Here is a 15,457-nt window from a genome sequence, read left to right on the forward strand (position 1 = left end):
AGCATCACACACTGTAAGAAATACAGCTGTTCAGGCTGCCCAAGACAGAACTATTTCTGAAGTACACACACACTCTTCATGTGTCCAGATTAATTTAAGTACAGCTGGGACAAAAACAAAACCCTACAAACAAAAAAACAAACAAACAAACAAACAAAAACAACCAACCAAACAAACAAAAAAAACCTTTGTAACAGAAGGTTTCATTAAAGAAACACTAGAGAATAACAGTAGATATCCTGCCTTTATACTACATGCTGATAACAGAGTCATCTCAAACACTGTGTATGGTTACGATCAACTCAGAAAATATGGTAAGAGAAGAGCAATGGAAGCTGTTTGGAAATTGAACAGTACATTAGAGAAATCTGAACTTCAAGCTGGGTATAAATGAGAGGACGTGACAATCACCACTATGACACAACAAACAAAACGCCAAGAAAGCAAGATTTATGCTATTGACTCTGTAACAGTACAAGAAAAACAAGTGAAACCAAAAGCTTATTTAACATAACAAAGAAACATTGCTTATACACAGCGCATAACTAACGTGCTGACTCAAGCCACTGATTTCTGAAGCACAGATATCTGCAGGCCCGCTAAGAAGGTACAGTTTCAGTAAATCTTGCTACTCCATGGCATAAGCTAACTGCTCGGTAGCTGAGGCGAAACATACTACCCCAGGGCTCTCTCACCAGAAGCCCTGCTCTTTGGTCACCATCAGGAAAGCTCACTGGCCTGGAAGAGCCACTAGAAAAAAACAAAGTGGAAGGTCCTGGCACCCACCTCACATGAAAAAACTACAACATGGCAGCAAGCACGGCTTTCTCAAGGTTCCCAAGTAACTCACTGAGCCACCAGGATCACTGCCTCTGTGTTTCACCTATATCTTGAGGGACATATATCTTGCCTGCCTCAAAGCCGAGGAGCTCTTACAAACATGCTTGTGACACCCTTGAACCAGTCACCTTCGGTACAGACAAGATGCTAGGTGCAACAACACGGGTGTTGATAAAAGGGCACAAGTTGCAACCATGTCCTGAATGCTGGATAAAAACTCTGAAAGAGGCCCCTGCTGCCAGCACCTGAAGTATCTTGGTAAAGCTCTCCAATGCCACAGACACCATGAGGGCTTCTTGCCAGTAGCGACTTAAGGCTCTCCAACCTACTCTGAGAGCATGGAAAGTCACGGTCCTGAGCTGACAGATTCATGCAAATACAGGAGGAAGCGGTCACAAAGTGAGAACTTGTTTTCACCCACGCCATGTACTCAGGTGAGGAAGCAACAAGCAAATAAATGAAGCAGAAGGCAGCCATCATTTACAGCTCTTCCTGGGCAACCAAGATGTTCTGCAAGGAAGCATTTGGCCATGAGACCCAACAGGCTACACCTGGCAACAAGGTGAGAGTCATGACAGACCAGACTAACAGCCAGCCAGTGGAGGGAAGGGGTTGTCCTGCTCTGCTCTGTGCTAGTGCGGCCTCACCTGTGTGCAGTTCAGGGCACCACAGCATAAAAAGGACATACAACTTTTAAGGAGTGTCCAAAGGAGGGCTACCAAGATGGTGAAGGGTCTGGAGGGCACGATGTGTGAGGAGCAGCTGAGGTCCCTTGGTTTGTTGAGCCCAGGGCAGAGCAGGCTGAGGGGAGGCCTCATGGCGGCCTGCAGCTCCCTCACGAGGGGAGCGGAGGGGCAGGCGCTGAGCTCTGCTCTCTGGGGACAGCGACAGGACCCGAGGGCACGGCATGGAGCTGGGACAGGGGAGGGTCAGGCTGGGGGTTAGGGAAAGGGTCTGCACCCAGAGGTGGTCGGGCACTGGGACAGGCTCCCCAGAGCAGTGGTCATGGCATGGAGCCTGACGGAGTTCAAAAAGCATTTGGACAACGCTCTCAGGCATAGGGTCTGATTTCTGGATGGTCCTGTGTGGAGCCAGGAGTTGGACCCAATGATCCTCGTGGGTCCCTTCCAGTTTGGGACATTCCATGATTCTGTGACTCTGTAACACCCTACAAAAGCCCAACAAAACAAGACCACCACCCCATCCACAAGCAGTGGCCTTGCATGCACCATCACAAGCCCCTGTGCAGACCATGGCTCTCTGTGCTGACAGGAATCATCCTGCCCAGGCAGTGGCAACCCTCCCACAGAGTCGTGTTCAAAGTGCCTTCTGGATGAGGCCACTGAGCCTAGAAAGCTCCATACCCCTCTGGGACAGGTCAGTATGGGGAGGCCAAGAGCTTGTTTCAAGTCTCAGAGATCCTCTGCAATTACAACACTCCTGCTATGGGCTGAACCTCAAACTGTCATGACAGGACCAGACTCCTGGCACCTGGCTGACCACGTCCCTGCTCAATAGCTGGACTGAGTAAACCAGGAAGGCCACAGTTCCCAGATTGTGGCTAGCTACTCTCGGCACACTGTCCCTCTCCAACACAACGGCAATAACTACTACTGAGATCAACACAGAGGGAAACTTGCCCACATGGTAACGTGATATACTTACAGATTTATCATTCCCCATCTCTACACCAATGCACTTCAGGGATAAGGAGGGAGAGGGACAATCCTGCTCTTACTGAAGCCAGAAGATGCTGGTGACTTCAAAGAGCCCTAGACTATGGCCAACATCCTTTCAGGTGACCATCACCATTCTGACTGGCACAGCTGCTAGCACACGGTCATCATGCACAGGGCCTGAGCCTGCAGTGTTATCACAACACAACACAAAACCGACACTGATAATGATACCACACTTTGATTAATTGCTTATTATTAATAATGAAAGACAAAGTGGTTTCTGGAGCTTGATAAACTCCTAACTCAAGATAACCCTCATCATTAGCATCTACATGTATGCTGGACAGGAAAGCATGTGTGCAGTCTTGTATCCATATTAATACAAGTTTGGATTTGTTCCCCCCCTCAACCCTCACGCTCCATGTACATTTCAACACATATATGCAGATGGCTGACTTAATAATTACTGCTAGTTTAGAGTATCCAGTCAAGAGAGTTGCATTGATGAGAGAAGGTGCAAATGCTATACAGGAAGTACAAATATAGCTAATTATTTACCTACCTGACCTCTGAGAGAGAGGTGGGAGGCGCAGCTGGCTGAGGTCGGTAACAGGAATTCATGTAAAAATATATTTGCATCACACAGCAGTGTGCACTACATGAAAACAGTGCTTCTCTTACCATGAGAAAAGGTGCAGAACTCCTTGCTTAAGAAACAAAAGGAGATACCATGCTTCTGCACAACTGACAGCACTGCTTATTGGTTTTGCTGTATGAGGTATTACCGCAGGCTTTTCTCTCTCCTCTTTCCTTTAGTCTGCCCACAGAGCAGCTGAGTTGCACATAAATTGCTGTTGTACTTCAGCACAGGGGTAGAGGAAATAGGACCTGAGGTTTTTGGTTCAAAATGAGAATATGTCAAGCGAAAGAAGACAGCAGTGCTCTCAAAGACGCAAACTGGGCCTCAGATGAATTATAAAGAAGTGCAAAGCTGTCCCTCTGCCTTGACCTCCCCTCTGCAAAATTACCTTGCTCAGTGCAACATGGACACATGCCAAAAGTCAAGCCCTGTTTATCACATAGGTTACCTCCGGGGTAAGGTGAAACTTAAAGAGCTTTGGGAGCTGCTTGGTTCACACTCGTTAACTTCTCCTCTCTGGCACTTATAAACCTCCGACTTGGCAGAGCGAGGGGCAGCTGGACCTCGGATCTTACCCAGAAGAGGAAGCACAAGAGCTCAACTATTTCACAACTCTGTTTAAACAAGGTTCTAGTTTAGTTTGCCTGTCTGGCCCACAAGTATAATAATTATACAACTGATGTTCAAAATTAGGCTGCAAGTGACCCAATAATATCATAATTTAATTTTAAAAAAGGATAAATCACCAACATGTGTTCAAAATCCATCTCTCTATTATTGCTATTTTTAATTTTAATTTCTTTTCAGATGGGCCTATGCAAAAAGATTACTTAATTCTCTCTATAAGTGTATATACAGCCTCAGGAAACGTTTTGAGACAGAATTCCAGTGCTGGCTAACATTTGCTGATATGCAAAAACATCACCAAATGAGATGAAGTTTTCCTACACTCCAGATTCTTTCCAACCTGTTCTCACAGCTGTTGGGTAAAAAGTGTCAAAAAGTTAAAATGGAGACGCACTTGAATCATAATAACCATTATCTGACAGGTCTCTCTAGAAATCATTTTGTACCAGGAGAGACTGAAATTTCCAAATGACAGCCAAAAATAGTGTTTTGGTGAAAACTTGAAAAACAAAACAAAACAAAACCAACAACTCAAACCTTCCAATTTTGTATTTTTTTTTCACTGGAAATTATTAAAAGCATCTTACCCTGGATTATGCAGCTCAGTATGGGCCCCTAATAGAAGACTTCATTGCAAAATTGCCGTATGACTGAGTGAAACAATGGCTTCTTTATTAATATTTTAAAGACTCCTGAGGGAAATGCTGTACGGCTGAAATGCCCTCAGTGAAAGGTTCATTGCCATGCTATGCACTTCTGCTGTGTAATGTTTTACAAGCTGCGCTGCCCTGTGAATGGGGAGAGTTAGTTCTCAGCTGGTAGAGGCAGCTTGCATAATACCAGACAAGTTAATCGGTAACAAGCAATGCAGGAGACCTTTGTTCAGAATGTGACATACACAAATTCCACAGTAAGCACATTGACGCTTCTGAGAGTTACTCATTGACATGCTTTATTAAATTGCTTGGACTATACCTTGATGCACCAACAAGATTAGTGTAACAGAGCCGCATCCCTCTGATGCCTTCCGTCCTAAACTGTTACAACCTAAACCCAGCGACCAGCTCCCTGCTGGCACAACAGCATTTCCAGGGTGGATGATAGCCACCACCTTGCAGCACACCCACGTGTCGAGACAATGGCAGCAGGCAGGGAAGAAAGCAGCGAGCAGAAAAAGGCGAGTTGGCAGGGAGCAGAGTGCTTCTGTAACAGGACTCCGTGCTTAGGGAAATGGTTATGGGACGCATCTGTCGTGTTCCCCCGCCGCAAGGTGAGTGCCTCCCCGGCCACTCTGAACAGCTTGCTAGAACAACCCCCTCCTCCCAGCCTCCTCAAATAAACGCAAAGGGAAAGGAGGTACAAGGTGTGCTTCTCACGGCACTGTTTGGAAAACCAGAGCAAGGTACAGCTGGCTTCTGGCAGGTGGAAGGCAGCTGCGCTAAAAGCCCAGGAGCAGCACAGCTCTTAACACTCATCAGAGCACTTAGGTAATACAGAGTCCAAGAAAAACAGTGCTGTTTTGCATCGCCCACAGCACTTGTCTGGACAAAATGCATCTGGTGAACTGGCCCATCCTGTCACTGCTTATCGTATGACATTGCCTCCCATCTCCCCAAGGCTGGATTCAACCAGCTGAACTTCCTACTGCCAGAACTTGTCCGAGCCTCTGCCTGTCAGACCACCACAGGTAGCCTGTGCAGGTGGATGATACTACTTGTTTGCTCAGAAACAGTAAGCCCATCTCACCGGTGTGAGGCTGTGCAGGGGAAAAAAGAGCTTCCAGCAGTAGTTCTGCCCCCAACAGCACCCGGCAGCCGTGTGGAGCTCTGAGGAGTCAGTGGAAAGAGCACTGATGGAGACACAAGACCCAGAAGAAAGCTGGCACATCCTCCACTCCCATAAAAACTGGCTGAGCAGCTCACCCTCCTCTGCTGTTTCATACATGGCCTACCAGACACACAAAGGCACAGGTAAGCACACTCCCACAGCGCTTGCCATGTTATCGGCCACTGGAAGAATTAGTCACCTAATAACGTTATCTCCCTCAGCAACGGGGAGAAGGTTATCCCACCCAAAATTCACATTTCGACCATGTTGTTGCACCAATGGCAGCATCCTCTCCCTACATGTATTTATGTACACACACATGTATATACAGGTATGACAGCATTTTTCAGCAATGCAAAGAAGCCCCAGGAGACTGACTGTGCCCCATACAGGATGGCACAGGAAGATAAAGCTCATGTGGACAGCTCGGACACTCAGGCTGCATCTCAATGAGGACACCTTTCAGGTTACCCCAGAGGCATGCAGTCTATCGCTCCCCAAGTGTCTGGCTGCAGTACAAATGCCCTTCAGGAACAAAAATACCTTGAACTGCACAGTTCGAGCAACAATTTGCAGGCCGAGCATGACAAAATCCCCAAATACTGGTTTTGTAGTAACTGAGGGTCTAGGATAGCAGTTTTTTAATGCCTTCAGATTACATGGATTCCTGCATAATCTGGAAAGTGTTCTGCCATTTAAGATAACAAGGAGCTAAGGTGTGCGTACAGCACCACCTCCTGTGGAGAGTTCATTCATTGTACCTCCAGTGATGTGAGACCTTCACTGACTGATTTTTAATTTTCTTTCACTTCTTTAAGGGGACATATAAATCGTAAAGCCTGTTAGCCACAGCACTTTATATCAAGTACTTCAATTAAAACTAGCCTAGAAATGACTAATTTCAAGAAAACTTGTTTGACTAGGGAATGCTGATTCATTAGATCTGATAGTTTGCAAACACTTATTTCAACAAGACACTTATCAGAAATGTTCCTCAGGTCCAAGACGGTGAGTTGAGTCAGTGCGTAGATGCAAAACTGTCCCCACCATCTCGTAAACACTCCATGTCTAACAGAATCCTTTCTATACTTCCTCCTTCCTCTCCTCTCCCCATTACAATGGAAAACTTACAGCAAAGCTGAGAAAACAGACTGTTCTGAGCTATTTGTGTCTGCCCATTGTCACTTGTGAAAATACATTTTGTACTGACAGAAGACACACAAGTATATGAAATCAATAAATAAGCGCCTGGCCCAGTAAGTCAAAGTGCTCATCCAAGAGCATTCAGGGCAATATTCTCCTTCCTCTTGTATCCGCATACCAAGAAAAAAAAAAGTAGTTACAGCTTTACAACTGAAAATACACAGATTTTTCCACATGGCCAGTTGCATTTTAGACTCAACTGCATCTCCCCTCATCCCCTGCGCCAAAGTGAGTTATTCATTAACTCTGATATGCTTCAGTCACTGCCCAAAACGTGAAGTAGTTTGTAGAACAAAGACAGGAGTTAAGGGTCAAACTGGTGGGAGCGAGTGCTGCTGTTTGGTTTTCGGGGTTTGGCTTGTTTGTTTGCTTGTTTTTTAGATTAAAAAGTGAACTTTCCTTTTTCCAGGTACATGGAAAAGGAGTCCAACAGAAAACACTGGAAAACTACTGCACTGCATTAATTAAACACACATTGTTCTAAAACTAGGTGTGTAAGCTGATCCCTGGTTAATTAGCCCTTGTTCCTGAGAAAAGAGTTGAGAGTTGCTCTCTCTCCTTCCCCCAAGTACTCCTTCCTTGGTCATGATTTTGGGGAGAAAGTTCACTACCTTCCCTTTCTAGTGACCATCAACTAAGTATGAACCACCGAAGTTACCTAGAGTTTGACTATTAACTTCAGCAAGCACCTGATCCTCAGTTATCCAACTCATCTCCTCTAAACAGTTAAGCTCCTCAGGGCACTGCTTACCCTGCAGGTGTGCACACACAACATGAGGCCACAACAGAGCTGGGGCTGTGGCAGGGACCCCTAATAAGCTGTTTTAGCATTAGTAGTGTAAGTAGTCTGCACGCTGGCTGACAGACGCAGCTAAGGCTGTCTTTGTACAAACCCGCTGGGCTCATTTCAAGCTCCGAGATACTGGAGGATCTACTCTGCAGCTCTTCAGCCTGTAAGAAGAGGCTGCATTGGAAATGGGAACATCTGGAAAGGGATGATTCAGCCATAGATATGTTAAAGGTTGTACAGGAGCTCTGAATCAAAGGCAGTAAACAGCATTATTCACTGTCTATCAGACTGGCTCTGCCTGCTTTTGGGCCTGTAGCAGTTGGCTAAGGCCTACCTCTCTGGTTGACCAAGAGTTTCAGAAAGCTTACAACACAGCATCCTCTCTCTCTCAAAAAAAAATAAAATAAAATAAAAATTATTGGTCTTAGGGGAGGTGCAGAACATGGAAGGATTCAGAAGAGTAATTAAGCTATTTCCTATTCTGCAAAGAAAAAATAAAAATATTAAAAAAATAAATAGAAAAGTTCAATGTGTTAGTAAGTAGGAAAAACAAAACAAAACAAAACAAAAAAAAAACAGTGTTAACAATTTCATGCCATTATTTGTACTAAAGCTTCTGCAATTTCTGTTCTAAAACTAGTTGCATTTAGTATTTCGTTTTGGAGAAGATAAATATAAGTCAGAGCATCTTCATACAGAATTTCAGAGCCAAACACTTCCATGCCAAAATTTGAAAAGTGGCTTGGCCAAGCTCACATAAAATCAGCACCAGAGTTAAAAATGAAACTGAGGTTCTTTGGCCTGAATTCAGATCCCAAACTTACCTTTTCCATCAGCAAAAAGGAATGCAATAATTTGCATAGAGTCTGGGGTTTCAAGCTATACTGAGTCATATCTGAAACAGAGCAGTAACACTGTACAAACAATGCCACCCGAAGAAATGAAAGAGATTGCTAATGATTAAGTCCTTTTCATCGGGGTTTTAAAAAGGGTCGTTCATCTTTGTAGTACAAACCCAGTAGCCTAGATTTCTCTCTGAAATTTCAGTCTATAAAGATATAGCAGGGGTACACTTACTCCAGACTCCCTCTCTACTAATCTGTTATCCAGCAATGATACTGTAAAGTTTTTATTGGAGCAGCAGACTTAACATCTCAGCAATAACAACATCTGCTACCAGAACATGGACATGACGAGTGCACACTATAACACTGCCGAAAGAATCAAGTTCCACTGCTACATGTGGACACCAAGCCAACACAAGACTGCTGAGGTCCTTCTCCTCTACAACAAGCTCCTTATCTGAGTTCACCTCCTCTGAGGCTGGGGATAATTGCTCCGTTAAACTCAATACATTAAAATATTCAGTTATCCATTAAAGAATTAAAACACTCACTATCATTCACTGAATGGCATATTTCTTAAAAACATCAGTTTGGCCCAGTGCCTTTGGCTGAAGTTTCTTTCTATGGTTGTCTTGCACGCCACAGAGTCGCTCTGCTCTAGCCCAGCGCATGTGGCACTGTTACAGCTACTGGGGCTCGGAGTGTGGAAGGTCTGATTTCTGCTTGACAAGCAAATCAGGTATCTGTGACTGGTTTTGAGGTCCTCCCACAGAAAAGCTTCTGTAGGAAGTCTCTCACAAGGATTATCTCTGCACATATTGTATCATTTCTTCTTCATCAGCTGTGGCAAGCTCTTCCACTTAAACAAATCCAGAAGATTTTTTTTTGTTTTGTTTTGTTTTTTAATTTTGCTTACCTACAACATTTTCAGGAAGCTACATTTCCTACAAAACACAGATTTAAGGAAACTCCAAAACGTACAGTTCCAGCAGTAAAAAGGTCTCCATATTTTACATGACAACATTAATTTGCTAAACAATGACAATAAAACATTTGCTGCTCTGTCACATTCATTAAAGAACGCTAACTGATGTCCTTTAAAATTGCTGGTTTAACATGGACTGTATATAAGAAACTACAGACAGATGAAGAACCACACTCCATGTACAATTATGCCTAAGTTAAAAAATAAATAATTTAAAAAATAGAGAGAGAAAGATTTAGATTTAGATGGAAAAACAACAAACTGTTAAAATGACCAGTCTGCCATGGGAACTGCGAAGTGTGCAGTCAAGAGCAATACTAGATCAAGAAGTTTTGAATAGGCTGTGGGATTCAAAGGACAAACACACGTAGTGGAGAACTTCCACTTGAGAAGGAACTCCAGCCTTAACTTTTGTTTTGGAGAAGCAATTCAAATGCTTTGTCCCACACACCTTGCTCACAGTAGCTATATACTCATTTTAAACCACCAGCAAAATGGGGTTTTAGCTGCTTTGCACCAGTAGGCAGCATAAAGGAGACAGACTGAACATGAGAGAGAATTCTGCTGAAGTACTAAAATGCCTTGTCAGTGTTGATGAGACTTATTTTTCCCTTGTAGGTTACACCTTTTTACTGCTGCCATCTAAAAGCCATGACGGATAGATTTTAGGCACACGGTGATAAATACCTGTTTGCTTGTTTAAATCCAGACACCTTGGGCAGAAATGAAAAGTTGTCAACTTTTAATGACAGCTTGGAAATGGTTTAAAAAGCTTTAACTTTGTTGATGTTGGCTGCAATTCTCAGTTAACACTATGCTACTCTTTAAGCTAGATGCAATTTCCTGGCAAACAGCACTTTAACCCACACATCTAATTTTACTTCATGAAGGGAGATCATGACGCAGTTAGCTCTTCCTCTTCCCTCAATGAAAAAACACTTTTGGCAGCATAAAATTATCCAAGCTAGGAAAACTCTTGCTGCTCCATCATAGTGATACACTCTGACAGCAAACCACTCGCAAATACACGTAGGAAGTACAACAGAAGCTATGCAAGCACTGGAGAAACATCCGCAGTGATGAAGAGATCCATCCAAGATATGCTGACACATCACTTCAGCCCCCCTTGTTCAGACCTCATCTTTGGGGTATGGCACTAGGTGAGTCAGCTTATTCTGGGTTTCACAGTGAGTACTTATGTCTTTATGAACTCCCTTAATTTATTTTTCTCATTTTATTGAACTTTAATATAAGCATACAACACCAACATCAAGTAATAATTAGTAAGTTACCATAAAACACAGGAAGTTCCAACTGATGTGCATAATTATCACCACCTACCAAGAAAACCATTGCCTATGTGGAAAACTTGAATCCCTAGAGCCTGTGATATCCCTGGCCCAACACAAGCTCTCTGTAGAGACAATCCAGACTGGGAGTGACGGTGGTTATCCAAGAAGATGTCCTTACAGAAACACTGTTAGGCGTTGGTATCCAGTTGCAAGTATACATTCAGCCACACAGAAGACTTAACTTTCATTTCAGCAAGTATTTTATTGTACTATATTTGCTCAAGAAAAGTGCATGGATACGTTTTTACAGTATCCTAATTAAATGAGTTAATTGCCCTTAATAAGCTCTTTGCTTTTGTTTCTCATTGTTCACCGGTCTCCAGCAAGGCTATTCCACATATAAAACACTTGAACAGCTTAAAATAGTGTCAAGCTCACCTTTTCACTTAAAATTTCCTACAATATAAAAGCATATTTTTATGTAGCAGCTCTTACCTCCAGAAGTCCATCTTCAGGGAGGTCTGTGCAGTGGACAGCATTCTGAATCTTGTTCTTCCCGAAGACAGCACGCAGAGTTCCAGGTCGGAGATGACGGGCTATTTCCTGTTGAACACAAGAAAATCAAAAGACCTGGTGAATGACATGATGCAGTAGAATCTTATAAAGCAAAACATTATTATTATATGCAAGCATGTGTGGTACATTGTAAAAGAAAATGAGGAGGGAAATTCCAGCTTGCACTACACAGGCACAACTGCTGGAAAGCCATGACCAAACCTGTGAAAACTGCTTGAAACTGGGCTAATTAAGCCACGTTGGGTGGGATGCAGGACATTCCATATTACAGATCCACCCTCCTGGCATTTGTATTAATGTAGTTAGTTTGTGTTGACAACTTTGCAGCTCTCAAGCACAGAATGTTCCTGTCCTGAGTGAGCAGACACTAGCATGCCACCTTGCAGACTGCCTCCGCTACCACTGTACTCTCTGCCTCAGTACTTGACATTTGTGAGACTGAACTACTGAGCAGCCAGGCTTTCAGCCTTCATTGCTGCTGTGCTTCCATGCAGTATGATTCCAGACTCTTTACAACATGCTCTGGTCTTTGTAGTTGACATTTCAACCCTCTTTTCTTTCTCCATGATACCAAACTTCTCCTTTGCCTCCCTGACTATATTTTTTTTTTATTATAGCAGATACCACTCAGATCTTGAGACAACACTCTTCTCCCATCTCTTCAGCAGGGTGAATCTCCCCATCTTCTACCTCAGAGAACTGCTTTCATTAGCTCTTACCTCCACTGTGCTCTTTCTTTCAAGTGCAGCAGCCATGCTGCACTTTTTTGCACTACCTCTTTGCAGACTTACCTTTGGACCTTTATCCTACGCCAACCATGCTAAGCCTTGTTGGTCCCTCCTCCCAATGCAATGGAGGTTTTTTTCCAAACCTCCCTCATGGACAATATGCCTCCTTTAAAAACTAAGTGTTGATGGCATTAGCCCAACTACCCCTCCTTAAAACCCTTTTGACATTCTTCCATAAGTTTCTAGGGAGCACTGCTGCCAGCAAGGGGACAAGGCTGATGACAAGCTGAGGTTATAGCTACTGAACAACAACAACAAAATATTCTTCCTTGCCAACATAGCACACATCAGCCACTTTCTGACAAGACACCAGGTTTATTAGGGTGTAATCACTTTGGAAGTGGCCAGTGCAGTTTTGCTGTGCCCCTCCCAGATGTTTGTTTCAGTGTCACAGCCAGAGGTTACTGCCCCCACAGCCGAGTCACCAGACTGGATTGTCTGAGCGTTTCTTAACTTTCGGTGTCAAGTGGGTTCAAAACAACTTCAGTTGTGGCTCCTGTCTGACCTGGAAAACTTTGCACGGGTACAGATGAGGACCACTTGCAAGATGCACACTTTCATCTGAGAAGGCAGTGAATGTTTTAAGCTAGTCCCAGAAGACCTCAGAAGAATATATCTGCCAGCAACCTTCAGCTGCTTTCCAACTTCACCCACTTGTCACGTCTCATTCATAAACTAAGGCAACTGGACTTTCTGGGCAAGACCTTCTCTTAGCCCAGCAAGCCCTAGATATTTTCCTGTAATAACAATTAACAATCATGGTGACCTAATAAACCTAGATCCATTTCCTGTGATGATCTGCTACCCACCTGAAAGGCAAATTGCTTTAATGTTTGAAATGTGTATAACCCAAAATGTACTACAAGATGTTTCAGTTCCCCATTGCTACCATGTGTGTATTGCAGGTTATACAGGATCTTTGAAGATGGATGCCTGCCAGGGATGTCTGAATAAGATAATCTTGACATCAGGCAAATTTTGTTTCAGAGGAAAGGTCAAGAGTCTCATATTAAAAAAAAAAAAAAAAGACTACAGTAGAAAAAAGCCACCTTATTCTCCTCACTAAAGCCCTGTGATAAGAAAATTCGCTGGAAAAACAAAAGTCGCATACCAGTCAACTATAGCTACACAACACTTAAATCAAGCCTTCCTTGAAACAACTGTTGATTCCAGTAATAACTACCTCGTCAGGAAACTGGCAACAGCATTAGGATATCAATTCTTTTAAGTAAAGTTTGGGCATATTAGAAAAAATGCTTGTGGCTATGGAATCTCTAGAAATACTTTAGTAAGAAATAGCTCCGATCTCAAAAATTAAACAGAAGATGAAACACCAAACTTTATCTCTTATGCATCAAACTGTTCCCTCCTCCCACAGGTCCAAAAATGACGCTTCTTTTGAAACTTTCCCAAGTTCTCCCTCCTTCCTCACCAAGCCCATGTTTCTTTTTTTTTTTCTTTTGTTCTTTTTTTTTTTTTCTCCTTTAAAAACACTTATGGCCTCCTGATTTATCATTTGTCCTGCGTTCTCATTTCTGCTTCACAACTTCACAACAGAAGACTTCATTTTTGTTCTTCGCTTGGACTCACTCACTCTCACCGATGATCTCCTGTTCTTTCCTCAGTTTTTCTACACGGGTTGTGACACATTCTCCTGCCCTCCTAAAACTTATCTTGCACAAAACCTGAAATTTCTTGCACAAAAGGGACTGATTCTGTTCTGCCTGGCATTGGAGTAAATCAGAAGCACACAGAAGTTGGGCCTGCAGCTCTTTACATTGTTAGCACGAGATTAACAAGAATCTAAATTAACCTTTCTTGCCATCAGTTAATAAACAGGATGAGAGGTAAGGCATTCTCTGCTTACATTTACATAGCCAAAAAAAAGAGCAATAACCATCAGTTCCAAAGTGTCACTAGTCCATCTCATAACACCACTGAGAACCCCCCAGGGAATAAGGTATCAGTAAAGGATGAGGATACAAAGAGATATGTGAACAGATATAGGCATCCTTGTGTATGTACAATTGAAAATCTTGGGAATGTTTCAGGGAGGGGGAAGAGATTTCCTTACAAAACTTGGTCCTTATAGCACGTCTTAATATATGCTCTTCTGCTCTATGACATGATGCTTGCCAAGCATTTTATTTATAGTTCCTCAACTGCAACAGCAAATAGATACAAATATAATACTTGGCTTGGGGGTGTGTTTTTTTTTTCCCTTTTAATCTTTTTTCATAAGCTTGCTGCTTGAGCCTTAGAATATGTGTTTCACATAGTGGTTTTCAAAAACTTTTTCAAAAGAATCAAGGCAACGCCTCCAAGTTGCACCAGGGGAGGTTTAGATTTGTATCAGGAAGAATTTCTTCACAGAAGGGGTGGATAGACACTGGGACAGGCTGCCCAGGAAAGTCGCAGGGTCGCCATCCCTGTAGGTATTTAAGGGATGTGCGGATGCAGCTTGTAGGGACATGGTTTAGCAGTCAACTTGCAGTATTAGGTGGATGGTTGGACTTGACGATCTTGAAAGTATTTTCCAACCTAAATGAGTCTATGAGGATGTGATAAGGGAGCAGTTAAGAGCAGCTCCAGCTGCTCTACCATATGCATAAGAGGGGAGGAACATGTGTGTGCAGGAACTTCATGCACATGTGCAAATGAGGATGCCACAAACTTGCATCTCACATGAAGGGTACTCTGTGTCTGCAACAAATCAAACAGGGGATGCTGTACCAAAAAGCTTCATCCTCTCTGGTCTTGTGCAGCTGGCTATTTGATCACACATAATAGGCTGGGCTTTGATCTACATCCAGCCCTTTGAAGACCCTTGTCCTCCTACATAAGTTACGGACGCATATATTTCTTGTTTCTATCATATAATTGTGCCCTGTGCAACATTGCTTGTATGAACTGCTTAGCACATTCTAAAATCTTTCTACATGAGCAAAAGGAAACAAAAAATTCACCAATAACATCCGTAAAATACTACGTCAAAATCAGACTGAAAAATCATAAACATACTTGATAAGCAAAGCTCATGAACCACTTTTCCTTCAAACAGCTGCTTTTTGATGGACTAGACACGAAGTTGTATAGACCAGTAGCATATATTCCAGCCAAAACTGCAGATTTCAAGTAAATACAACCAGGTATTTTAAAGCATCTGTCCTGAATGTTTACTTGGGAACCTAGAAAGGCAGAAATATAAGTGCTCTTAAACACTTCTGTCTGCTTGGTTGTTGTTTAAATGGCATTCAAGCTAAAAGCAAAGAAGCAAACACTGACTCTGTGTAGCAACCATTCCCTCCTTCCTCAGTGGGAAAAATCAAACTCTTTGGTGCCTTCATCACCAAAAACACACAGAG

The 15,457-nt window shown here is 43.0% G+C and overlaps 1 protein-coding gene across 1 annotated transcript in view; it reads right to left on the reverse strand.

The window, feature by feature from the left end:
• Positions 1–15,457, reverse strand: part of NME7 (NME/NM23 family member 7) — a 93,616-nt gene that overhangs the window by 5,242 nt on the left and 72,917 nt on the right. Inside the window, exon 11 of the mRNA XM_084300465.1 lies at positions 11,224–11,331. Coding sequence (XP_084156591.1) covers positions 11,224–11,331 — 108 coding nt within the window. The remainder of the gene's footprint in view (positions 1–11,223; positions 11,332–15,457) is intronic.

This window comes from Netta rufina (genome assembly GCF_964035555.1).
Source record: "Netta rufina genome assembly, chromosome: 1".
Classification (NCBI taxonomy): Eukaryota; Metazoa; Chordata; class Aves; order Anseriformes; family Anatidae; genus Netta; species Netta rufina.